The sequence below is a fragment of the Trachurus trachurus genome, assembly GCF_905171665.1.
Source record: "Trachurus trachurus genome assembly, chromosome: 8".
NCBI lineage: Eukaryota > Metazoa > Chordata > Actinopteri > Carangiformes > Carangidae > Trachurus > Trachurus trachurus.
This window is the reverse complement of record NC_139905.1, coordinates 18,678,432-18,705,064: the sequence shown is the minus strand read 5'-3', so window position 1 is coordinate 18,705,064 and position 26,633 is coordinate 18,678,432. Positions and strand designations below refer to the sequence as shown.

At 42.3% G+C, this 26,633-nt stretch overlaps 2 protein-coding genes across 3 annotated transcripts; one reads left to right on the top strand and one right to left on the bottom strand.

The window, feature by feature from the left end:
* Nucleotides 1–9,290: 9,290 nt before the first annotated feature.
* luc7l3 (LUC7-like 3 pre-mRNA splicing factor) lies at nt 9,291–16,769 on the bottom strand. Of its 2 annotated transcripts, XM_083977672.1 has the most exons (11): nt 16,540–16,769; nt 15,591–15,657; nt 15,446–15,485; nt 15,214–15,358; nt 14,945–15,019; nt 14,672–14,776; nt 13,308–13,469; nt 12,670–13,037; nt 11,914–12,098; nt 11,569–11,792; nt 9,297–9,935 (listed from the first exon to the last, which is right to left on the bottom strand). In XM_083977672.1, the coding sequence occupies exons 1-10, from the start codon at nt 16,636–16,638 to the stop codon at nt 11,602–11,604; spliced, it is 1,437 nt and encodes a 478-aa protein (XP_083833798.1). In that variant the 5' UTR covers nt 16,639–16,769; the 3' UTR covers nt 9,297–9,935; nt 11,569–11,601. The 2 variants fall into 2 exon arrangements, with proteins under 2 accessions (XP_083833797.1, XP_083833798.1); XM_083977671.1 differs by having other exon boundaries at nt 9,291–11,792.
* A 1,951-nt stretch (nt 16,770–18,720) lies between these two features.
* Nucleotides 18,721–26,032, top strand: ankrd40 (ankyrin repeat domain 40). The gene is made up of 6 exons (XM_083977562.1): nt 18,721–19,241; nt 19,909–20,057; nt 20,270–20,914; nt 21,985–22,166; nt 23,229–23,292; nt 23,695–26,032. Exons 1-6 carry the CDS (start codon nt 19,108–19,110, stop codon nt 23,781–23,783), a joined length of 1,263 nt encoding a protein of 420 aa, XP_083833688.1. The 5' UTR covers nt 18,721–19,107; the 3' UTR covers nt 23,784–26,032.
* Nucleotides 26,033–26,633: the final 601 nt, after the last annotated feature.

Sequence of the window (26,633 nt, the reverse complement as noted above, 5' to 3'; positions counted from 1 at the left end):
ATAACATCATAACATGACTCATCAGCTCTGACACTCTAAGCCCTGCGATTAGTGTTATTTGTCCCATCAGGTGTAGAATGGGCTTTGTTGATGTCTGAGTGATATTAAACATATTGACACAAGATTTTGTTCTAATGCCCAAAGTAGCACCAAATTTCCTCCAAGCTTAAATCTAAATTGCAATCAAACATGTAGGGGGCTCAGGGGAGCTATGGAGCTTTAACTTAAAACCTACGAAAGCAGAGATGTTTGTGATTGTGTGTGTGTGTTTGTGTGTGTACAGACAACTGTGTGTAGAGCTGCAGAGTGGACCTGCTCCTCGTTTTGAGGTGAGAGTCAGGTGTTTGTCGGTCCGCACTGTATTTTCCACTTCAGTGCACATCAGTGCAAATGTCAGTACTCATTGACTTCATCCCCAAAAACGCACACGACTACACACTTGTACACAACACACTTACAACTCACATATACCCAAACATACTCCAGCAGCACATAGGCTACACTTCACTGCTCCATGACGGTGCTCAGTATAGCCTATGTAATTTTGCTGTTTACATGTGTTATTTGTATTTGCTACTATTATGATTTCCCTCTCATCTGTCATTATGTTCATCACGCAGAGCTGATGGAGTCGGGCGTTGTGTGCCATGCTCAAGACAAACAGACAAGTAATTTTCAAATTAATCTGAAAACACAGGTCTTACTGTGTACTCAGTGAGCACAGAAAATTGCACAACAATCTTCTACTTTATTGCAATTTATGTCCCCCCTGCTGCTAATTTTACCCTCTGCTTCTTTCAGAGATTTATTTCGGTCTAATTTCTTCAGCCTCTCCTCCACGCTCCCCTGCCCCTAGCTCTCTTCATCTTTGTGTTCTCTCTCCTTCTGTGTCATCCTTTGCATTAGTGCTGCGGTGTCACTCGCAGAGACAACGTGGACGAGAGCAGAGTGAAATCAGTCAGGGAGGTGGTCGGCCTCGCTCACTACTGTCCGGCGTCGCCCGTATAATATCCTCGCTTGGGGATGAGTGTGGTGCTGATTTGCATGATTACCCAGCATCCACCAGACAGCCAGCGCTTCATTACTCACCGCAAACGCTCGCGGGGTGATTATGGGAAAACGAGTGAAGCCACACACACATAAACGGCGGGTGGAAACACTTACAATGAGACACACAAGTGCGCACAAATACTGTACATCAGAGTGATGCCATCTGACACTGCAGCTGAGCGGTGGCGAGCGTGCACGACACACCCAGGCACACATGACTTTCACATTGATTTGAAAGCTCATGTTTAAGGATGCTTAAATCTTCAGGTGTTTCAAAAAGCTATCACTTTGAACCACATTGTTTATACGCATAGGGGCCTATAGCTTGTTAAACCTCACCTTTCACTGACTTGTCTCTATAATCTCACTGCTGGGCAGGCATAAAAGACAGCACTGCTGGCCACAGAGCATCTGTGGACAGGTACATGACTGATCTCTGTACAAGGAAAGAGGGACGATCAATACAGAGCTATTGAAGCCCTGGATCGATGAAAGGCCAAAGGAATCACAATGCAGAGGCCACCTCCCAACACCCTCCCATCGCTTCATAGTGTGAGAGCCGTGCATTAAAGCTTGTAACAAAATGTGTGTGTGAGTGAGTGTGTTTGTCTGTGAGAGAGAAAGTGAGTTTTCCTTGTGGCATCTGCACAGATACACGCTTGAACATCCCCTCTCCTCCGCCGTCACCAGAGAGAATGAGCGTTCACGTTGGTGTGTTTTTATTGTCTCCAAGGTGCCAGGACAGCCCACCTTTGTGAGAACAGCATGGATCAATAGCTGCTAGGCAAATTTATTGAACAGATGGCATCTTGGGCTGGTGGGGGACCTGCGGGGCCTCCAGGAATTACAGGTTTGTGAGAGATTTACACCTTCAGGTTACTTAGCGCTAAACATGCCTGCCACATTGTGTAGAAGAAAGCACGAGGGTAATGCTATGCAGCTACACTAGTTTTGGATTAATAAGGCTTAACTTGATCGTTCCAGTGAGGATAAGCTGGGGCGCCATATTCACGTACAAAGGACGGGATCACTAAAAGGTGGGCAATTCGAGTATGAGATTTGAAGGTGATTCAAGGTGAATTGGTCAGGATACTGTTTCCAGTGAGATCTCAGACTTTGGGACCCCACCGTGCATATTCACACCATCACGTGTACATGTGTGTGTGAATATATGCACCATCCCGTGTTTGCATATCCTCTTGGAGCCCCTGCCTTCCGTGAACGCAGACTTGCTCTTTGAAATCACCAAGGCACAGACTGTGTTTCACTCTGCTCCTATTCAAGCAGCTGTTCCGCTTTGAAGTCCAACACGAGGCTTTTATCTTGTTATCTTGTTATTTTCATTGTATTTTCCCTGCGCAATGCCATGCAACATCCCGAGGGGTACAACAAATACCCAGGGCCCTCCCTCTCATCCATAACACACGGCCGACAATGATGGCAGGAGAGAGGGGAAGGAGGAAAACAAAAAGGTCCATTTTATGTTTGAACTAGAACAGAGGGGAATTTCCAGTTGACCATATACAGTAATGATGAGCCTAATTAATCAGATACATTATTCATGGGGTGGAAACATGTGCGGTGAAAGGGAGGGGGTGGGTGAGGGAGAAGACAAGATTGCATCTTCAGCATTTTCTTGGAGAGATGATAGAAAACAGTGTGTGTGTGTGTGTGTGTGCACTTGACCAACACCAACAATAACACCACTATGGACAAATCATGGGGTCCAATGGCAAAATGAATAAGATTTGTAGAGACTTTCACTACACAACAGGTCAAAGCATGTGACATTTTCACTCAGTCAAAGATGAAAACACAACTATTCTCTATAGGTCACTGCCATCTTTCCTGATACACACAAATTCCATAGTCACTATGTGGCTGGCATTCATTCATCAGTCCATTAAATAAATGCTTAGCTTGATGTACTGGAGACGAGGTTTGTGCAATATGCTTTAAATCAAATATGCAGACATGTAATTAAAAATTCCTATAATGGTGCAAACAGTAATAATAATAGAATAATCAATAAGGCATCTTTAGCAGTGTAACGCATAAGCGTGAGATCAGTAATGCGTCAGTACTGACGGACAATGAATTCATCGATCTGGTCAACAGATGAGTGGGTCAATACCAATAAACCTAGTGAACGGCGATCATTCACGACTGACAAATATTCAAAAAAAAAAAAAAAAAAAAGCATCGTGTATTCAGCCTGTAATAAGGAGCCTTTGGCTGCCACTGTCTGAGATCAATAAGTAAATATAGGGGATGTTAATGATCCTATAATGATGCTGCAGCTCAACACAGGGCTACAATTTATATATATATCACCCCATGCAGCTGAAACAAGGCACAGATTTGTTTGGCCAACTTTGTTATCTTTGGCTTTACATAAAAGAGGAGATACGATCTGTAATGATGCTCTTTTCCTTGTTGAACATTAGTCAGCCAGACTTTGGTGGGAATTGTCATTTGTTCTGCTCCAGCTCTCCACCAGGTTTCTCTCCCCTGCTGGCTGCGTGGGGAGACACAGAGGCAGGGTGTGTTGGCTCTGACGTGTCTATGTGTGTGTGTGTGTCTGTCTGTGTGTGTTGCATTATCCTCATTTCACCAGGTGCGTATTTCTCTCTCTGTGTGTGTGTGTGTGTGTGTGTGTGTGTGTGTGTGTGTGTGTGTGTGGCACAATTGGTGGTTGTTGTGGTACAAATTAGGCAAGGTCAGCTTGAGCTGTTGCTATGGAGACAGGTTTACACCAAGAGGTGATTTGGTATCGTGGTGTCAGTGAGTATGTTCTTTATGGGGCTGAGTGGACAGACACTTTCATCCACATACTGCACCAGATACGACTGTTTATCTAAATGTCCTCCACCGGCTTCATTTGACAGAATCAGTGTGAATTCAAAGTATCTCTACTCTGATTATTTTCCACTAAAGATGCTCCAAATTCCCGCCTCTCTATCCGCACTTCATGTTATTTCCTGCTTACAAAAATAATGCAAGTCATTATGCAGAAAAAAATACACCTCATGTTATTTTTTCCTTTCATCCTCATCATTCTCGGTCCAACTATTCCTTCCTGAGCTTCCAGAGAGGGAGACAGCACAGAGGACGGGGCTTGTTGTCCCCACTCCAAAGCTCACAAAGGGCTTTGACGCTCAGGTGAGAGGACTGAAAACTCTCAACTGGCTGCCACCCCGGGCACCTGGCTCCAGGGTGGCTCGTACAGGGCCAGAAAACTGCAAACACTGCGGGAAAATAAAGAGGGAAAAGAAAAAGAGAACATGAAGGAAGGAGATAGTGGTGAAAGAGAAAGAGAGGTGGAAAGAAAGCTGCTGGGCTTGTTACTCCTCGATTCGGAGCCCATTCCTGTGGTGGAGCCATCTGCTGAGGGAAGGAGAGAGACGGGAGTCGAGTGCAAACACTGACGCGTGAGCTGCTCTGGTTCCATCACTACTAGTGGGAATGATGATTGTAGCATCCGATGTGCAGGTATGAAACCAATGAATGGTGAACTGGTCTAAAAATACACAAGAAAGAAAACATATAAGCTCCTGTGCAATGCAGTACATCTTTGTGAAGCTGGTACTGTTTAACTTAAGTGGAGACTGTTGCTAAAGTCAAGGTGACTCAACTCTATGGTGCTTTTTGAGGTGCAGTTAGTAGTGCTGTTGTAGTGCACATCATTCATCTGACTGGTGCCACTGATCATTAATAAGTGCTGCAGTTTGTCCCTCATCGTGCTTTTGCCTATGCTTCACCATGCCAAGCAACGTTCAAGGCAAACTGTCCAGTTTGTAAATTTGGCCTGTCACAGGAAAGAAGCAGATGGACACAGACGTACTGTATAAAGACTGCCATATGCACAACTTAATCAAATACTAATTGAAATAAAAACCGGCGGATCATAGTCAAATCTCCACATATGGTACGCAGTGGAAGAACAAAAATGACTGGATATTATTAAATGTGACTCTCAGGGACATATTTCTATGACAGCACAGAGACCAGTGAATATTGAAATTCACTTAAACATTGTGTTGGAAACAGGAATCAGTCTGCACTTTGCCTATATATTAGTATGAGTGATTCTTACAGTATCTGCTAGTCTCCACTACTCCACTTCTCTTGCAATTGATGAAATCCCTGCAGCACCTGAAGGCAGCAGGTTGATAAATCTACAGCAATGCTGTCTGAGTGCAGTGCCATTACACACTGCCTGCTTTGTTTAATCTTTTAAAGCAAACAATACCAAGCTGCTTCCCAGTAAGTCCATACATACAACACTACACAAATCAGCTTGCTTCATTATAAATATGGTGTTCTGTTATTTTAGTGGGAGATGTCAGACATTCATTAATCCTGTGCTCCGTTGCCTCCTTGCCAATTTTTTGGTAGCAAATGTAGCTTTTTGTGTTTTCTCCATGAGAGCACATCACAGTGCAAATGCACCCATGTCACATTTTATGGTATGATGTGAGATACAGTAGGAATAAAACTGAAATCGTGTTTGATTGATGTGACTGTAAACGGCTTCATCAATTATTTTTTAGTATTTATTTCAATCATTGCACAAGTTCAATAACAACCCCACACCATCTGCCTCTGGCTGCACATTGGAGCTCCTGTGTGTTCAGATTGCTGCTCTGCACCATCCACACAACAATATGTTTTTATTTTTTATTTTGCTGTTTTTTATTTTTTTTTGAGAAGCCTCTGTACCATTTGTTGAGCTGTGGTTGTCATGCATTTCTGTGACTGGCACAGTTGTTCCAGTGCTGTGAAAGCAGTGATGTGACTGGCTAAGGGTGAATTTATTCAGCACCACACCCTCCAATTCTTTTTTTTTATTTTAAATTTCACCTCTGCCAGACCCTTTTGCACTGCTGTACTTACAAGAACCAAAATAGCAGGTGCACTTGGAGACGCTCGCACAGTTGGTGCTCCCAAGACCCTCCACTCTCATCATTACGCTTGTGCGGTTGAAAACAGAGCCCGGTGTGCTCATGTTGCATTGTGACATTATAAAGATTTATCCAGGCAAAAGACCTTTGTGTTTAGATAATCTTGAAGAGTCAGTGTGTATGTGTGTGTGTTTATGTATATAGATGGTGTTCTGTTACCTCCATGTTAATTTGGCAATGTTACACCATAGTTTTTTTAAGACAGGCATGACTAACATGACCGACGTGATTTTTTTCTCATGAAATATGTAGTACATCCGCCTCCCCCACCAAATACTAATGACATTGAAGTGGAATATATTTGCTGCCATCCACTACCAGAATTAATTGGTAGCAATGAGACATTCATGTGCGGCCACACAAGACAGTGAGACACTACTGCCACCATTGGCTACAATGGGAAAGATACAGTACACAGCCGCCTGCATATGAATGCTGGTAGTGGGTAGATATGAAGGTATACATGTGGTTCTTCCAGCCAAATAAGACGACTGGTACTTCCCACACCAAATATTAGGATTTTAAAACATTGTGGCATATGAATGCACTTGGATTTGCACCAACATAAATAACACAATGCTGCAGTTTTGCTCCATATCCTGTAATAACATAAAGTGAAACACTCAGCCACAGCTGCACATGGGGTATGCAGCAGGCACTAGCTCAGCACAAATGGCAGACGCCTTAAGGGGAAATTATATTCCCCCATCAGAACATGACTGACATCTGACATAAGCTGGGAGTGTGTGTTGGAGTTTCGATCATTAATCAGACAGCACGCCGGCAGCACTTGATGAATTGCCTTCTCTACTGCATAATCTACATGCTGCTTGCTCTCCCTCCAGCTTCTCTTCAGATCCACTATGTGTCTATGTGAAAGAGGGGTAAAAGTAGAGAAAGTAGAGGACAATCTATCTCCATTATCCTTTTTTCACCCTGGTTATTTAGCGTCACATCAGGCTGGCTCTCTCCATCTCACCCCTTGTTTCCTGCTCTATCACTTTTTCATTCTCCCCGTCCTTTCAGCTCACTGTCTTCCTGTTGTTTCTCCCTTCTGTTTTTCCACTGGCTGCAACTCTCACCCTGGGGAAATACTGCTTTCCTAATGACATGTACAGATTGTGTGCTGCAGAGAGAAATGGGATGTTAATGTTGCCCGAGTGTGACACTGTTTAAAGTGAGTTAATATTCTCAGGGTGTCTTCAATGCTCCTGTGGGTGAATGAGCAATCTATGATATAGGTTCAATGTCTCAGGAAATACTGTATCCACACTGTTGTGCACATGCTATGGATATAGTCTGGTCAAAAAATGGGGTCATACTGCCTCCTGCTGTTCAGTAATGTAAAGTACCATTAATGGAGTGTAGTGGTACTTTTCAATATACGGTAAGTACATTTAAATATATGATATAAAGCAGAAAAACAAATCCGGTCTCACGTCACATCTGCTACTGCCTGGTGTCAATCTTGTTTTCCCTGAACTGAGCACTTGTGCATGGGTCATTTTTCCATGATTCGGCTTTAGTCCCTGAAGTTAACAGACCATCCGAAGCCCACCTGCTGCTTTGGTGTTCTGGGACAGGGAGGGAGAAGAAGATGCCTTATTTTCACGGGCCAAGAGGTTTGTGACTCAGAATGAGACAGAGCCGAGTCACCAGAGAGAAACCGAGGAGCCAATGTCACAGTCCGCCCGCACAATCAAGCGTGATTATGTGTTACTGAGAGATTATTTGCTTGTACATAAACACACAAGAGATGTTTATTTCCCTAAATTTGGGACTGTGCAGAGCTGCTATTTTCTCCACTGACAATCAGAATAATGGAACAAAAGAGAAATGTGCCAAAGGACCAGAGTTTCCATTTCAAGCTTTTTGTAGTGCAGGAAATGTGACCAAATTATACATGGTGGCAGTCATTGAACACAGTCCTTTATCACACTCCTAACCACCATCAAGTGTGATACTGACAACAGTCAGAAACATTTTCTATCTATTTTTGGCCTGATTTCAGGTCATCTGTGGTGAACCCTCTGCTGGGTGTGGGTCGTAACCTGGGTTGTACACTGACCTGGATGCCAAGTAGCTATTAATTACACTCAAATAACAAACTAACAAACACCTGCAGCTTTCTCCACAGGTACTGTGTCTACCTTGAAAAGGTCAGCGCCACAGCGCCTCATAGATGGACAGTGTTAGGGGAACACAGTGTATGAATGGAAATGAGGGAAAACACTTGCTGCATGTCTAGTCACAGTGTCCATGTGACAAACCAATAGCACATGGTGTTAATTACTATGGGCATAACCTTGATATTTACATTTAAGACATCAAATAGGCATCCATTAGTGCTGTAAAGCTAATTCAGATCATGTCTCCTGTAACATATTGCAGGGCTCCAGACTGCCCCTAACATTTGAGACAGTGCAAGTAAATTTTTCATCTACATGCGCATGTGTAACCAGTAAATTCGTGTTTTGTTTTTTAACACTGGTGAAAAATGGAAGAGTCGACTCAAACAATCTGGAATCTGTTGGTACAGGTGGCAGGCCAAAGTGTATGAGGCTCATGAATGAAAAGGAAATGTTGAATATTTGCTTTCCAAGTCGATTTACAGTGTGCGCCCCTAACTTTTCTGCTTGTGCTCCTAAAATTTTAAGTTAGGGGCTACTGTGCTCCTAGTAAAGTCAGTGTAGCGCCCTGTATGGTATTACTGATTTGACAAATGAAAAATCTTATATATTGCAGTTATGCTAATCATGGAAAATATTTTTTTTTATGTTTAAGTGTAGTTCGTTGGGATCCTTTCACTATTCAGCAGACAGCACACCCAAGGCAGTGTCAAGCAGCATACTCCTGAAATAAATGAAAGCCAATAACCATTTTTCCCAAGTGAGATGGCTTTAAGCCAGGATGCAGTTCACTGTACTGCATCTCCATGTGTTTTTGCTAGATTGGCAGTAATAGGATAGTGTTCATATTTAATAAGAGTTATATTATGATGACCACAGAGCTACAAGTCTGGGCTTTTTATGGCACCATTGATAGTTGAATTGATGATGATGTTAAAGAGGCGGCTGTTTTAGTCTACAGCATTTACAAGCTTACTTTGAATGAAAAATGCTGTAAACAAAGTAAAACCTATAAAATTGGGCAAAGGTGCATCCAAAAAATGGAGAAAATATCAAGCATTAGACTATTAATTGTATAAAAATACAAAAAGAATCAGTGAAAAACAAAATAAATACACATGGCATTAACAAGTTTCTTCTTTTTATTCATCAAGACAACAAGGACATTAAAAGCAGAGCAAAATTAAACAAATCTTAAGTCTTCAAATTCTTTTGATCAAAATTAAATCAGTATATTTTACAGTAAGGGGACAAGAGCAGTCAATGTGAGCTCTAAGTGGAGGAGAAATAGACACGCCCTATCATGGGTCTAACATTGTACATACGCTTTTCAACTGACTGTTAAAAAGGAGGTCAGGGAGTGACGTGGAGCCTGACAAACCAAAACAAACCACAAGCACTGATTTTTTTTTATTTCATTTTCACTAAATGCCAAGAAACAATGAGGATGTGTAAAGATTTTCAAAATAAGATAAACAGAAACTCGTACTGAACTTCTCTAAGTTTGGTATTCAACGTGATGTCTGGCTGACACCTAGACCAAGAAATACATCAGATGAACCACAACTACCCTCATCCAGCCAAAAGATCGACAGGTAATGGAACATGGAGATTCATGTTGTTGTTTTTTCCCCCTCTCTCCTCATTTACACATGTATGTTCATGTTTTTTCTAAAAATAAGCCACTACACATTTTGTGGTTCACCTTGTTTTTAAGCAGCGTAGTGTCAGGTTCAGGGTAAGGATGGGTGCGCTCTTCCACTTCTTCCTCCACCAGATATCCCAGCTTCCCCTGTTGGGCAAAAAATGTTCACAAAATGCAATGTCAGCAAAGATCCCACCACATGGGTTTGTAGCAACGACTGCTGCTACTGGAGCAACAATATCACCTACATGACTACTAGCCCCATATATCCCTCAATTTAGCAACAGAGGAGAGTGGAGAAGACACAGGAGACACTGTTAATGATGCACAACTAACTATCCATTTACTAACACATTGAAGTTTGACAGAATTTAGTGAGAATGTCCAAGTATTTTCTAAATACTTTTACTTTGATAAAAGTCCACAAAGTCGTGTCACTACCTCACATAAATATTTTTAAATTACTGACAGCCGTTTGATATTTCCTTTGCCAATGTGAAAGTGCACTAGTGTATTATTATCTTAACCAACTCAACCTAACAAAACCTTAAATATTAATATAATATACACGTCAGGGGCACTTTCAGCAGTTGGCATAGGTATATCAAAGCAGCCTGTCTGTGCATCTCAGCATTTTAAAAATGTGTCTCTTGACATTTCTATCAAATGCTTTCTTTTTTTCCCAAAAGTTACCAAATAAAGAAACAAAGAAACACATTAAGTACACAATCAAACTGTCAAGATCATGTTTTGGAGAAGTACAGAATTGTTTTTGTTTTTTTCTGACAGGTAACAGCATTCAGAAATGGATGTGGGTAGAGAAAGGAGTACCTGGGGTGAGTACCTGCACAGTTTGACAGTCAGAGAGTATCCATGATTTTTAATTTGCCCTTTTTCTCATGTGGTCTCGCTCACAACACCAACGCTGTGTGAGGTATGGAAGTCAGCTGCAATTCATTCGATAAACCCTACCCTCCAGTTAGTAAGTTACGTTAGGTCCCCGGTGCTATAACACCCCCCAAACACACACTGCATGGCATTATCAGGCACAGTAAGCTGGACAACAAATCCATGGCATTCGAGTTATGAAATGGCTTGTGTTTTTTTTTTTTTTTTTAAACATACACCTTTGACGAAGGCTTAAAGTATCTCTGTGTGTTTACTAATTAAAAAAGTGAATCCCCAAGATACATGTATAGATAGATAAATAAACATGTAGACACACAGTGGCTGAACTTTTCTCCCTATATGGAGTGTAATATCTTAAAAAAAAAATCATTACATTTTCCTACTTAAAAATGAATAAAACAAACAAAACAAAATAGATTAAAAAAAACAAACAAGTAAATACAGGCAGGAAATTTTGATTGGATTAGTTAATGTTTTTTTTTCTTCTGCCATTTTGTCCACAAAGACAAATATACATCTATATGGATCAAAAACCGATACAAAACGAGGGGTACCTCCGGGCATGTTTGCTCAGGGCTACACTGGCCTTTCCCTCTTGGCTTTGTGTGAATGTTTTCTACCTTCTTCTCATTCATCGGGCCTAGTCCTTCATCTTCAGTGCATACATTATGATGCACTATTTGAAAACAGGATAAAGATATATGCACATAGTACATAAGACAAAATCATAGGCATTGAACTGAACGTAAACAGGGTGGGAGAGGGAGGGTGAGAGGGTGGGCAGGGGAGATGGGGGGAGGGGGGAGGGGAAGTGGGAGGGTGGTGGGTTGGGTTGAGAGCCAGAGGGGAGCGAGGAGGAGGACGCACTTACCTGAGCCTGATCTGAGGTCCTATCAGATCAGTTTTAATTGGACTGAGTGTCACCTTCAGATTGGAGGAGCTCTTGCTGGCCATTGAGCAGAGGGGAGGAGGCAGAGGCAGCGGCGGCCTCTGTCTCCATCGGTTCCACTTCTGATGAAGCCTTGATGGCAGCTGCATCACCGTCCGAGTGCTTGTCTTTCTTAGAGTTGCTCCTCTCCTCGGTCGCCTTACGGTCTGAGAAAACGCACACACACACACAATCGTCAAAATCTTACCACGTCTGCTTGCTGTTGGGGATTTTTGTATTGTAGCCGACATTGAGCCCACACTGTCGAAGCAAATCTCAAGTCCTCACCTTTGTCTTTCGATGACCGCTCTCTGTCCCTGTCTCTTTCCTTGTCCCTGTCCTTGCTGCGGCTGCGGTGGCGGTGAGATTTGCGCTCTGAGCTGCGTGACCTCCTCCTGTCGCGACTGCGAGAGCGACGCTTTCTGTCAGAGCGGTCTCGACTGCGCCTCCTCTCCCTGTCTCTGTCCCGGCTCCTGCAGAAACAGCCAGGTGTGTTTTACAAAAAACATTACATAATGCATTGTGATGCAGCGAGGAGACGATCAAAGTGGTACACACTGTCCATGGCCATTCTCTGGACAACTGAGGTGTGCAGGTAGCTTTTGAGTCTGAGGCTAAATTCCAAGAAATTATTTCTTTTCACTGCTGCTCACTACGGGAGAACTGGTATTTAAATTGTCGAATCCAGGAGAGACGTTTCTATTAGGGTGGTGAAGTGAAATTTTGATAGCATTCATCATTTTAATTGGTACTTTCAGCAGCAGGCTTGATGTACCAGGTAATTTCACTGTTGGTGGTGTGAGCATGCAGGTTCAAAAATGAACCCACTGATCAAATGTGGACACAAATGTTTTTAATAAGCACAAAGGATCATTAGCTGACCAGCCCAGAAATGCAAAGTAGCAACAACAAGTCTAACATGCTGCATCCTGTTGTTTAGACAAGCCAAGTTGTAATGTTTGTTTGAAATATGGAGCTTTTTCCTTTTAGGCTGACACACTGTTGCCATTAGACCAAGAATGGGTAAAAAACTGTCGACCATACCTGCTGCGTTTGCGTTCCCTCTCCTTGTCTCTGCTCCTGGACCTCCGGCGATCACGGGATCTGCTCCTTTTCCTGTCTGATGCCCGACTGGAGTGGCGGCTGTTGGAGTGGCTTCGCCGTGCTCTCCTGTCCCGCTCCCTGTCTCTGTCTCTATCTCTGTCCCGTTCTCTGTCTCGCTCCCTCTCGCGCTCCCGCTCTCTTTCTCGTTCCTTCTCCTTTTCGCGCTCTTTCTCCCGCTCCTTCTCCTTCTCCTCCTCCTCTTTGCGCTTTTTCTCCCGTTCCTCTCTTTCACGCTCGCGGTCTTCTCTGTCCTTCTTCAGAGCTGGGTTTTCACCTGGAGGTTCTTCTGAGCGGCGGCGTAGTTTCTCCTAGGAGTACGTAAAGACGAGTCCACATGTAAGTTACAAGTTGACCATTTTAAACCAAAGTTAAAAACAAACATCATTCAGGGTGAATAACCTGCTGCAGGACAATGAACTTGTAAGAAATGGTTTTATCAACTTGCAGCTCTTCTTGCGGCTAAATGAGAACCATGAAAACATTCAACAATGTTCTAATGTAACAATAACTTATGAAACCCAAGTCATGTGTATCTCATCATCTATGCATGAGGTCTTGTTGACAGGTGATCCTGTTACCTTGAGCTCCTCTACAGTAGATTTGATCTTGGCGTAGCCCATGTGCTGCTTGCCCATCAAATGGTCATCCACTCGGGACTGTGCATCGCCTACAATGAGGAAGGCCCCACACACCTCACAGACTTCCATCTGTTTCTCCTGAGCTGCAAAGCTCTCAATGGTCTGGGCAAAAAAAAAAGACACAGAAGAAAACAGCAATAAGTAACAAGCAACATATTTGTCAGTCCCTCCAGGAATTCGCGATGTCGCGATCGCAACAATTAACGCAAATTCAACCAATCCCCGTGAAATTGTGCGATCTTGCAATTTTGTACAATCACCGCAACTTTTCCGCAAATTGGACCAATCGTCGGTGCTTTCGGCGAGTTACACAGCAGAGAGTGCGAGTCGGGACGTAGCGGTGGTTGAAAGTGAGTCCACGGAGGAACGTCGTGGTTGGGCTGATGGCAAGAAACTTGACACAATGTGCACAAAGTGATAAGTAAAGGAACGCGAGCTGAGTCGAACGTGTTGAGTGTGTGAGCTGTCCTGGTTGACCGCCCGAGGCTGTGTGTCCCCCGCAGCACTCGCCGAGGGAGAATCCAGTACGCCACCGCAGGACCGGAGCAGAGCAGACGGTGGCCAGGATCCCCTTTCCCCATCCTAAGGCCCTGGCCCTGGACTCGAGTAGCCACCCTCCCCTTTTTATTCAAAGACTGGACTGTTTTAATGGCATTTTAAAACAGTTGTTTTACCACGATTTTTAAACAGACATTTTAATTAAAAGTAAAACAACTTTCAACTCCATGTAATTTCCCTGTGCCTTTCTTAACAAGTGGAAAATTGCTGGTAAAACAGGACCTCACATTATGATTTTTAATTATTCAGAACAAAACTGCAACTTTTTTTTTGCAACTTTCACTGTCTCCCGCAATTTAATCGCAACAAAAGCGCTTAAATGTGGCTGCAAAATCAGGCATTTTAGGCCGCACAGACCTTTCTTTGACAACAATGTAAAATTAAAAAGATAAGACATGCAATATTCTTCAGTGTAAATCGGGACAATTTGGTGATAAAACGACAATATCAAAGCAGATTTTAAAAGGAGCTTTAAAGGAAGTCACTGATTCTGCCTTATCCAAACTCCAACCGAACAGGAGAAAATCATGATGACCCACACCATCCAACATGTGTGGGTCATCATGGTTTGCTCTGACTGCTTCTGTACGGCCTGGCTGTTCTTTATACGGTATACAACATGTGACCTTATTTCCCAAAACTTCAGTTGAACTATTGAATCTGGTAATAGTGACGTCTGCTGGAGTTCTTGTGCGAACCCTTCCACCCCCTAATAGTAACACATGAGCAGAGCCTCCGTGACTCACCGAGGGGGTGGAGCTGAGCAGCTCCCTCTCATCCTTCAGCTGCTCCACCAGCTTCATCATCCCCTGGGCCTCCTCCACTCGCCCCTCCGATCCAAGCTCCTCAATCTGAGCAAAACAAAACAGAAGACAAGTTACAATGCAGTATCCTAACAGCGACAACCAGATCACTGAGGTGTCAATGCGAACTTAGGTGATATGAAACATCCTGTGCAACCAATATTAACATATTTGTTACAAACCTGTGCAACTAATATTAACATATTTGTTACAAACCTGTACAACTAAGTCTTCTATCTTCTCTGTTAGAACCTGAATCTTCTCCTCATTCTTTCCTGATGGACCAGGACCCTGCAGGAAAAAAAAAAACTGTCAGGTGCAACCACACAAGTTGTGTTCTCTTTTTCTGGCCAACACAGTTTCCATGTTACTTTTAGATGATAAAATCCAAGGCCACAATTTTCTCATGACTCATTAGATCTCATCAAGAAAATACAGCTATAGGAACAAGTTACAGAGCAATGTTGCAAAACTCCAACACAAACCCCTGCATTCTGCTGAGCCTGGGAAAGTGCAAGCCGGGCATGCCCTCTACGTATCCGCCGTTCCACCTCTGCCAGGAGTGACTGCAGGTAGCGCAAGAAGTCCCGCTCATAGCCTTCCTTCATGAACCGAGAGCTCTTCTCATACCTGAACAAAAAAGAGGTAGAAGCATGTTAATGAGAGGAAAAACCAAATCACACAGAGAAGGATTCTTATAGCACAAGCAGAACTTACACTTTTCTGAGATTTTCGTCATGGATTTTCTCACAAGGCCCTGAAACATGAAATAGTTCATATTATTGCATTTGAATATAACTGATGCATCCATCGACTACATCTGAACTAAACATGTAAATACATGCACAAGTTCTTGACTTACCCAAGTCAGAGCGGGTGTTTGTGAACAGCTCAGCTGGGCAGAACCCACACAGGTAGTATCGACAAACCTAATGAGAAAGGGACTTTTTCAATGTTTCACATATAAAAATCATCAAATATATGCACATCTCTGCCTCCTAACGTTAGTGTTATCAGGGCTCCAGACTAACTAGGAGCACAGTGGTTCCTAACTTAACATTTTTGGAGTGCAAGAAGAAAATTTAGGGGCGCACACTGTAAATTGACTTCATTCATGATCCTTCCTCACACACATTGGTCAGCCACTTGTAATGGCAGATACCAGATAGATTCTTTGAGTCGCCTCTTCCACGTTTCATTAAATAAAAAAAAACCCCAAAAAACACAAACAAATTTACTGGTTACACGTGCACAAGTAACGTTAGATGAAAAACTACTCGCACTGTGTCAAATTTTAGGGACAAAATGCCCCCATTTAGGAGCAGTCTGAAGCCCTGGTTATATAAAGTAAGTGATAACCTTGGTTAACTGCGAACAAAATGAGCTTTGCAAGTCGTGCAAACCAAGGTGAAAATGTTAATCATCATGTCTCAAGTTACCAGTTGACTTGAGATCCACCAACCGAAGTAGGACGACGGTAAATGCATCAGCAATTGATACTAAAACCCTGGCACAGAGAACAGAGCAAGGTCCGTACTGTTAGCTATAAGCCCCATTGTAAGCCACTGAGGTACCGTTAGCATTAGCAAACTCCCACTAACCAGCACGCGTGTCTACAGACAGCACTCAAAACGCCAGTTAACGCCAGCATATCCGCGTACTGCCATCACACACTGAGTGGTTTACCGCAGCCGTGTGTGGGCCAGGTCTCTGCTCCCACATGCTATCAATCTCTAGGTATCTTAACTGATTAACGATACGTTGCATTATAAAGACCAGCTAGGCTAACATGAGCCCGAATGCTAACTTACGCTCTCGTCATCCCATCGCACGTTTGATCTCTTCTCGTCCGGGGCCAAGTTTCTATCTCGGCCCATTAACTCGTCGAGTAACTGGGCTGCGGACAGCATTTTGGCTAAGATAATGTAGCCTTAAAGTTAAGAGTACAGCGCTATCTCCCGAAGAGCCAGTTCACACCATTTATTGCGCGCAAAGTACTTCTAATCAAAATGGCAGTCTCTGTGACAACAACGCCCGTTCAACCGGCCTCTGAACCGGACGTACAGCTATGACGACATCACGTAAACGGACGTTGACCCTACAGAGTTTGAGCAGCTTTGTTTTTTAGTAATAAATATCTCGGCTCTAGTCTTTCCTCCCGATAAAGTGTGACATTTCTCACATTTCTTGAGGTAGTTTGCCACAATCCAGGATGAAATTATACACAAACAAAAATCTTGTCGTTGGCAGAAACAGCAAACAAGATGTTGATTGTTTTATTTTGAAGGCATTGCCCGGAAGTTAAATATTTTTTTATTCAACTTCATTGAAAATGATATATCATAACCTGATCATAACCCGACTGACTGAGAGATCATAATGTATGCAAGAAATATGTGTTTTGAGTTCTTATTTCTTTGAATTTATTGTATTACTTTTCACAACATGCAAATTAGCGAATATTAGCAAAAATATTAATATGGCACACTTTCCAAACCCATAGACTGTATATAAAAGAGGTCCAACCACAGGCTTTTTTGCAGGGCACATGAAGGACCATGTCATGTCAAATTATTCAGACCCATGGTATGATCTATGGGTATGATGCACATACCTTCTCAGAAATGCATATTTCAGTCTTAATTACCACGGGGCTATTATTTCTTGTGAAGACCAAGATGCATTATAATTTCCACATAATGGGCCAAGTTTGAAACTGGTTTTCTCTGCATTACACTACTGTGATACTACATTTACCCTCTGGGGGGCAGTATTTTGTCTTCAAAGCACAGACTGTAAGCATATATAGACTGTAAAAAGAAGTGGCATTTCATCTTCTCAACTTCTTCTCTAGGTGAAGGGAACCTGGTGCAGTAGGTATATGCTTCGGTGGGCTGAGGTTTTAAGTCTTTACACATTTAAGCAAAGCTGTAAATGATTTGATGGAATAGATAAGTAAGCCCAATATTTGAAACGCATCTGAAATGCAGTTAAAGTATAAATTTATTTATCATGTTTTATTGTGTCTTTTATCATAGTATTTTGTCTTTTTATTATGTTTTATGGTTTTTATTTTACTGTACAGGACTTTTGAAACATTTATGTTTATTTTAAATTGTGCTTTATAAATAAAATGGATTGGATTGGATTGAATAAAGTAAATTATGAAGTGAAGAACAAGTGCATCAAAGTACCATAAACAAACAGCACTCCCATAGGCAATACATACATACAGGTAATACTCAGAAAATTAGAATATCGTGAAAACGTTCATTCATTTAAGTAATTCAACTTAAAAGGTGAAATGAATATATTATTTAGACTCATAACAGGCATTGCAAGATATTTCAAGCTTTTATTTGTTAGAATTTTGATTATTATGGCTTACAGCTTATGAAAACCCCAAAATCAGAATCTCAAAAAATTTGAATATCGTGAAAAAGTTCAATGTTGTAGCTCAAATTGTCAGCCAATTAATCCAAAACACCTGCAAAGGGTTCCTGAGCCTTTAAAAGCTCTCTGTCTGGTTCAGTACAGTTCGCAATCATGGGGAAGTGAATGAACTTTTTCACGATATTCTAATTTTCTGAGTATTACCTGTACATACATACATACATACATACATACATACATACATACATACATACATACATACATACATACATACATACATACACACGTGTATAAATGTACACATACATATAAATTGATAGATATGCACTGTGCTGTTTGCATGTGTATTTATTTATGTGTGTGTGTGTGTGTGTGTGTGTGTGTGTGTGTGTGTGTGTGTGTGTGTGTGTGTGTGTGTGTGTGTGTGTGTGTGTGTGTGTGTGTATAGTAGTAAAAAATATATATTTTATTTTTTTCATCTACTGATGAATGACTCTGGGTCACACCAAACAAAACACATGAAATAGCTGTGCGTGTTCAGGTGGGAACTAACGTTTGAACTCACTAGTGATGTTACATCTAAACATGCCCCCCGACGAGGCGCTGGTGTTTCTGGCAGCAGCCCCGCAGTCTCAGCTCTGACACCACTGATGGACTGAATGAGTGGTACCATAACGTGAACTAACAACAGAAATAAATGGCGGAACCTGCTTCATAAAAAGGGAAAAACAAACGCCAAAGACTTCAACTATCAACACGAAGTTACGTTAGCCGAAGCGTTTTTTTTTCTGTTGTTGTTTTTTCTAGCACTGTGCTAGCACCAAGGTTAGCGGGGTAGCTAATGTTAGCAGGCAGGGCTATTTTTAGTGGCCCAGTCAGTGTGCCATCATCGGTAGGGAAATTCGTCAGGCGATTAGTATTGACAACTTAATCCGACAGGCTTTTGTATATCCTATGGTCTCACGAGGCTAGTTGTCTGCACCAAAATGTCCACGACTTCGTTGGATAAAGAGTTACAGGAGCGGCTGAGAGAGGCGTCTGCCATCGGGGACATCGACGAGGTGCGGACACTGGTGGAGAGCGGAGTAAATGTTAACTCACAGAACGAGATAAATGGATGGTGAGTGTTTTCTTTTACTGTATAAATAAACACGGCTGCCTGCTGTCTCCACGAAGAGCCAACAAGTGTTGCACGTTTGAGTAAATGTAGCTACAGTTTTCTTGCTTCTTTATTGGAAAGTTCACTGACTGCAGTCACATGTGTCGCTAACAACAGGGATTAAAGTCTTTTAGTGTTATCTTATTAGACAGAGCAAGGCTTGTTAGTCCCGCCAGACCTGCTGTTTTGTATATCAAATAACCTGCAAACAAATGGCGAGTGTTATGGGATGGTTTAAAGTTTGAATGGTCGTTTTCTGGTCCTCTGAAACAGCTGAAGGCACTAAAGAATGAGAGTGATTTAACAACCTGTTTGTGGCTATATTTAGTTAGTTTATTGATTGAATTATCTCGTTGCTTACTTAAATTAACTTCACACAGTTAAATAAAAACATTATGTCATAAACAATGTTCCTTGTTAAGTTCAAAGCTATAACCAACATGTTATAACTTTGTTGTAGACAGATATAACTTACTCGTAATAATATGTCTTGTGCTCTGTATGTCAGTGCTCTACAAACACAATGCACCACCTGTGTGATGACAGGTGAAATGATAAAGCTTTCCTTCAGTGATGGACTGTTTTGTAAGTGTAAATAAATTGTGTTCTTTCTTCCATAATCTACCAGGACATGTTTGCACTGGGCGTGCAAAAGGAACCATAAGCACATAGTGTCCTACTTACTCAGCTGTGGAGCAGATCAAGAAATCCTCACGGCCAAGGATGAGCTAGCCTCGCAACTAACGTCCAAACCAGAGATCAAACGACTGTTAGGAGGTAACCTACACATTAACACGTCCTTGTCTCCTGTCACGTCATTATTATGTGTCAGTTGCACTCAGTACAGTCTGAATGTGATACTTCCATGTACAAGGTAATGCATTGAGTGTTGATGGTATACTGTCTGTCTACAGCTGTTTTGGGGATTGACAGCTGTCTGTGTTAACGTAAGGAAATAATCTTCTTTTTCTTGTACGCTATTGTCACAGTTGAGGTGGAGGAAGTGCCTGAAGTCAAGGAGCCTGAGTTGCCAATCATTCCCAACTACCTGTCTAACCCACCCTTCATGTACTCTAAGATGGATAACAAGGCAGAAGCCATACTAGCACAGCAAGTCACACAGAACGGTTCTGAAGAGCACGCTGAGGACACACAAAGTGACTCGGCCTCCCTTTCTCCAACTCACGAGCCTCAGATGTCACAGAGCCTACTGTCTGATGGTCCCGCTTCCCCCTCAGACCCCACCGCCCACAGCCAAGCCCCGGCTGGGGAATTCATCCCCGTCACTGAGCAGAACGGCGCGTCGCCCACTCCGGCCTCATCCCACAACCACGCTGTCGTTAACTGCACGGTGCCCATGGACCTATCGGTTGAGCCGCACCTCGTCAACCACGCCGACTACCCGCACGCGGTGGCGCACAACGGCACCATGTGCTCCCCTCCGCTGGCCTCGCCCAGCCCCACCTTGGCCGGCGGCGGTGGCAGCCAGGTCCAGGCCCCGGTGGGCAGCTCCAACCCAACCATGAGCAGGCAGCAGTCCATCCCACAGCAGCTGAGCTACAGTCAAGCTGGTGGACCCATGCCAGCTTTCCAGCCTTTCTTCTTCACTAGCACCTTTCCTGTCAATGTGCAAGGTGAGAGAGAAATCACAGGTTTCATTTCTACCCCTTGTCCATACATATGGACTGGAGACCATTCATTACCTTAAAACCCTTAAAAACAATGCTGTTGCCACTTTAAAGGTTGAGTCTGGAGGTTTTTGCTGAAAAATAAACGCTAGACCCCCTCCCCCTGCCTGTATTTTGGTTTTGTTGTGCATGGGGACGCTTCTGGGTCTCCAGCCAATGACAGAGCTCTGGTGAAGCTCCGTGCAGCAGGAGTAGGAGGGCTGCTAGCCCCGTGAGCTGTCCCGGATGCTAGCGGGTGTTAGCGACAGTGGATAGCATCCACCGCCACCAACACCCGCTAGTTTACTGCTAACTTCCACTAGCGGTGGCGGCTAGCATCCGCTGCTAGCACTCGCTTCCTAGCTCTCCACAACGGCCCTCCTACTCGTTGCAGCATAATTCTCGAGGCTCCCATTGCCTACAACGGCTGGGTATGGGCCCACAGCTCCAGCGCTTCACTTGGGACTGTATTTCCTTTTCTTTGCAGCCCTGAAACCTGTACAGTTGAGCCCGAGAGGAGGGGCCCAGTTTAAATGTTTTGTTAAAAACTGCAACAAACAAACCTCCAGACTCTACCTTTAAGTCTGAATGTGTGTAAACCTTCTTGTACATTCTGCAATTCCAGTTTTTATTTGTCATGTCTAAGTGGTTACCTCTGCTGATAGCATCACAGGCATGACAACAATCTTGTTTATCAACTTGTAAAACCAGAAGGCATTGTTAGTGTGCATGACCTCACTCACTGTAATGACTGAGCTGTCACAGACTCACTAGCAGAGGCAGAAACACACACATCAGTCTAAACCATCACACAGTGTAAAATAGAGACACAGTGGGAGGAGGTCAGGCTTTTGAAAACGGGCATCAATGGGGGTCATACAAGCTTGTAATACCTTACGTATAAGATGTGTCATTCATAAACAGAGCTGGGTATAATTATAGTAACTCTCACCTTGGGCTATGTCTGTCCTCTACTTAAAAAGCACAATATACTGTATGTGTTAATAGAGAGGTATCACTCTTGTTCTTCTCTCTAGAGTTGGTTCTGAAGGTGCGTATCCAGAACCCCAACGCCCGGGAGAACGACTTCATTGAGGTGGAGCTGGACCGCCAGGAGCTCACCTACCGCTCCCTTCTGAGAGTCTGTTGCCGTGAGTTGGACATCAGTACTGAGCACGTGGAGAAGATCCGCAAGCTGCCTAACACCATGCTGAGAAAGGTACGGGGAAGAAGGCTGCACACTGTGCACAAGTATATGCTCTCATCCAGAGTTGTTTATGTAAATGCATGTGATGTAGTAATCCATAACTCATAATGGCAATAAATTGATTTTTTTTTATAGTAATGTTATGTACAGCCCTTTTATAGAAAGTTTCTCCACTCTTATTCATTTTATTGTATGTTGTGATGCAATTATGGTACTCACAAACTCTTTGTCCCCAGTTTCCACAATTTGTATCAAAAGTTTTTCACACACTTTCTAAGGGCATAATTGTAAATTTTCATATATCACCCATGTTTATTGTTAGGGACACAAATAAACAACTATATGTGTATGTAGCTCCAGATTCTGTTTTAAGCTTTTTTTTTAACTGTCATAATTGTCCACTGGTAACTGCTAATGGCTAATTCAGCACATGCATACTCCAAAATGGAAACACAGGCTAATATAATGGGGCTTAGTTTGTAAAATGTTACAAAAAGCTTTGAGCAAGAATATCCCTAACATTGTAAGTGTGAGAGAAAGAATAATAACACTTCAGTGTAGAAAGTAGAAACACTCCATGTCCTGTTGGGTTTTTAAGAAAATATTCCAACCACTTTGCTTGTCTGTCTCAGGTACACACTGCAAGCGACACACGGCCCCAACTCTCTAATTAGGTTGTTATTGAGTCACCTTACCACTGAAACCTCCCTTACCATCTGCTGACTCTGTACTCGTGTCATGGTGTAGGACTGTTCCTCACAGTAACTTTCAGTGTTTATCAATGTGTCGATTATGTTTCCTGTTGATTGTTTAGTGTTTGAAAAATCTGAAAAATGTTTCATTGCAGTTTCCCAAAGCAACACGATGACGTGTTGAGAGAACAAGTGAATATTTTGCCAAATTTGTAAAAATGGCTTTAATCTTTGTCCTCTTTTCATGCACAATGGAAGTCACTTGAAGTAGACAAATTAGACCCTCAAAGTTTGTTCCTTTTACTCTTGTCCTGATTAAACTTTATGATTAGTAGTTAAATTAGTGTTTCCTTTTAATTGTGATTTCCCTCTCTGTGTCCAGGACAAGGACGTTGCTCGGCTGCAGGACTTCCAGGAGCTGGAGGTGGTGTTGGAGAAAGCAGAAGGTCTGTCCCTTTTCTCTGCGACCGGGGGGCTAACAGACAGACCCTGCTACAACATGAAGGCCTCCCGCCTCACCTACTAGTACTGGCGCAGAGCCCCGAGGTCTCCCCTGCTTATGATGGGCTTCTGTAGCTCCCCTCAAGCAACCATAACTAGTTGCCTGCCCAGGTCCCTTGTTACAGCTTTGTTTGGCTTTGGTGTTTCGCCAATTTCTAACTGGGATTTCCTTTTTTTTCCAAGTTCTGTAGCTATTGTCCTCCTCCTGTCCTCCTCTGGCCCTCCTGCCGCTTTAGTATACCCAACCAGTTCTAAGCGATTACTGATGCATGGTGTACTCGATTATGTGCAAAAGTATTTGGGCCCCACTCTCCTCTCTCTTTATCTCTTTCTCTCCTCCCACACAGCACTTTGTGCCAAGGCTGTGGTGGGGCAACAGAGGGGAACGTTGGCCTGTCTTCCTTATGGACCGGACTTGAATGGGATTCTGCAATAGCCTTATATGGACACGTCCCTATACTGGCTGTGAACTGTCATCACAGAGGAAAATGGTCAGATGAGACCGGGTGCAGAGGATGACGGGAAGGATTTACATAACTCTTACTGATAAGATTATCATCAGTCCACAGAATAAGAGGAGTTGCAGCACAGTGGACTTGCACACGGCAACTTGGATTTCTAACAAATTGACCTATAGAGTGTTATCAGATATTCTAGCTGGCGTACACACTTTCATACATGCTGTAGGCATAAACCTTAGTGTCTTTTCCTGCAGAGGGCACCCTGTTCTGGCCTAATTGTTAAGGCAGAAGTAAACTCACACCAGGTGAGATTTAGCTAACTTTGGACTAATAGTTATTTAATTTGCTGACCACACATACAGTATGCTTTAATCTGTATCCCTACAAAAGTGGATACATTTGACTATGAGTGGTGATTACCTTATATATTAAAGTCTTAAAGTCATTCAGTTGTACACTGTGGAAAAGGAATAATTAGTTTTGTTTGAACTATTCTCCATGTCTTTTCATGTAAGACAGAAACATTTTTATTGTAGAGATAAACATGCAACAACTTGAAGCGGGACTAATTTAAATTTTTATTTTCTATAATGCGATATAGCCTCTGCTTTGCAGAGTGTGTTACACGATTCAGTCAGCTTATAACTCTCTGTCAACTGTGAAGTATTTAATTTAATTATTATTTTTTTTGAGTCATGTTGATTCTTACTAATAAAGAGAGACCGTACATTTGCTCTGGAGTAACAAGGCTCAAGTCCCAGCAATGGTTGTGTACGAGGCTCACACTTAATTTATCATATAAATTAAGCCCTCTGTTGTTGTCTTTCTGTGTGACTGTAATTAAAATCAAAACCAAAAACTAATCTAGCCAGCAAAGATACTAACAGCTAAAACTATCACTGCTTCAGAAAAGAACGCAGCCTTGTTAGGTTTCTTTTTTTTTCCCCCAAATGAAGAGGAAAGAAGTTAAGACATTAAAAAAGGATTTCGATTTAATGATTGAGTGCTTCCTTCCTCGTTCCTTTGACACTAATCCAAATTAGTGCAACTTCTCATATGTTTATCTCTGTTGCACAGTGTCACCACAGTTTAATCCCAAACTGTACACGGTGACTAGATGTCTTTAAAAATGTACTGACATGAAACAGGACAGAATATCGCTATATATGGCCTCAGTTTGGTCGTCAGTGTTAGTCTAGGGCTAATGATGTAATTCTTTATTTTAAATAAATACTTTACTAAATTTTTCTATCTGGTACCTTAACTAGAGATGTCTGTACTTAATGAAGATGGACAACATGATGATTTACACTAATGGCAAGAGACAGATGTTCTGCTATATATTAATTATTATACTAGGTCATGACAAGTGAAGAGGCGCAGCCGTGTGTCAAGACGGCGATGATGTTTATGCTGCTTTCATCAACACATTGTATTCCTTTAATTCTCAATGCTGGGTCTCATTTGTTTGAAGCAGTGCGCTATAGGCGCTCACTACACGTCCTACAATCAAAACGTTTCTTACCCAGTGTTAACTGTTTACTGTTCAAATGTATACCTGAAGCTCTTACTTGTATTTGTATGTTTTATGATGTATTTTTTATTAATTTGTATAATTTCTTTTTTTTAACCAGCTAGGCCTGTTGCGTTTTGTGTCAAAAAAAAACTGAAAAATGAAAAAATTCTACTATCGTGCAAGCAAGAGTTCAGCAATAGGACGACAAAGGAGTAAGAGCTATTGTTGAAGCCATGTGCAATGTGGATGGGGTAAAGAATGTGTTTTCAGAAAGTTTGCTGTGACATGAAGGGACTGCCAAGAGTGCTTATTTTATGTTCCCAACTATGTTAAATGCTTTATTAGGTGAAGCTGTGCCACATGTTTTAGGCAGGAGCTTGGTTGAGAAATTGGGGCAACGTGGGAGAGAACACCCCCCGCTGGCCGTCTGGTGCCCTGGATGAGTGAGAGCAGCGCGTTTGAAGTGGGTTTTTCTAGGATCTTCTTTGATTCTGTGGAAAGGAGATGACCAAGGTTGTTTTTTGTGGGGTTGCTTACTGTTCTAGAAAAAGCAGAATACAGTTTGACTTAACCTATGCATTCAGAGTCTGATATTTTTATATACAGTACGTCCTGTGTACTTGTAGAAATAATCTTAGGCACTGTTAAAAGTTGTGAGTTTTCGTTCTGGAGACCTGTATCTGTTCTTTGATAAAGCATGGTGAATTACTTGATCTCTTCCTTTTTTCTTTTTTCTGTTTTGTAATGTGACCCTCACACTTTGAATGAAGGCAGCAGTTTCATGTATGTTGCTGCAGCAAACTCCCCAACAGTAAATCTACATGTATGTTTCAGTTGAGATAAAAAAAAAAAAAAAAAAGCTCACGCACATCCAAAATGCAGTAGGTGCTGAGTCCAAGAGAGTTAAGCAAGGCAAAAAAGAGAACTCGCAACAGTCTTCTCCCGAAATAGAAAATATATTTATTCAAGGGTTACATATTAAAAGAGACAACGTTTCGAGCAACTGGCTCTTCGTCAGGTCAATGATTTGAACAATTACATTCAGGTGCTTCTCATATAGTTTTTTGGGGGGGTCCCGGTCTACCCATGGGGGTGGTTAGAAATAAACACAAATGAGTAACACATAAGATGATCATGAAAACAAGAAATCCATAAAATGAATTAAACAAATAGACATTCAATACAATATAGCATCCTAAGTATCAGAATAGTCACATAAATAGACATATTTAATAAGTATAGAACTGCTGCAAATAAGTATAGCCACGAGAGAAAAAAAAAATATCTATTCTTGTCAAAAGACCAATGT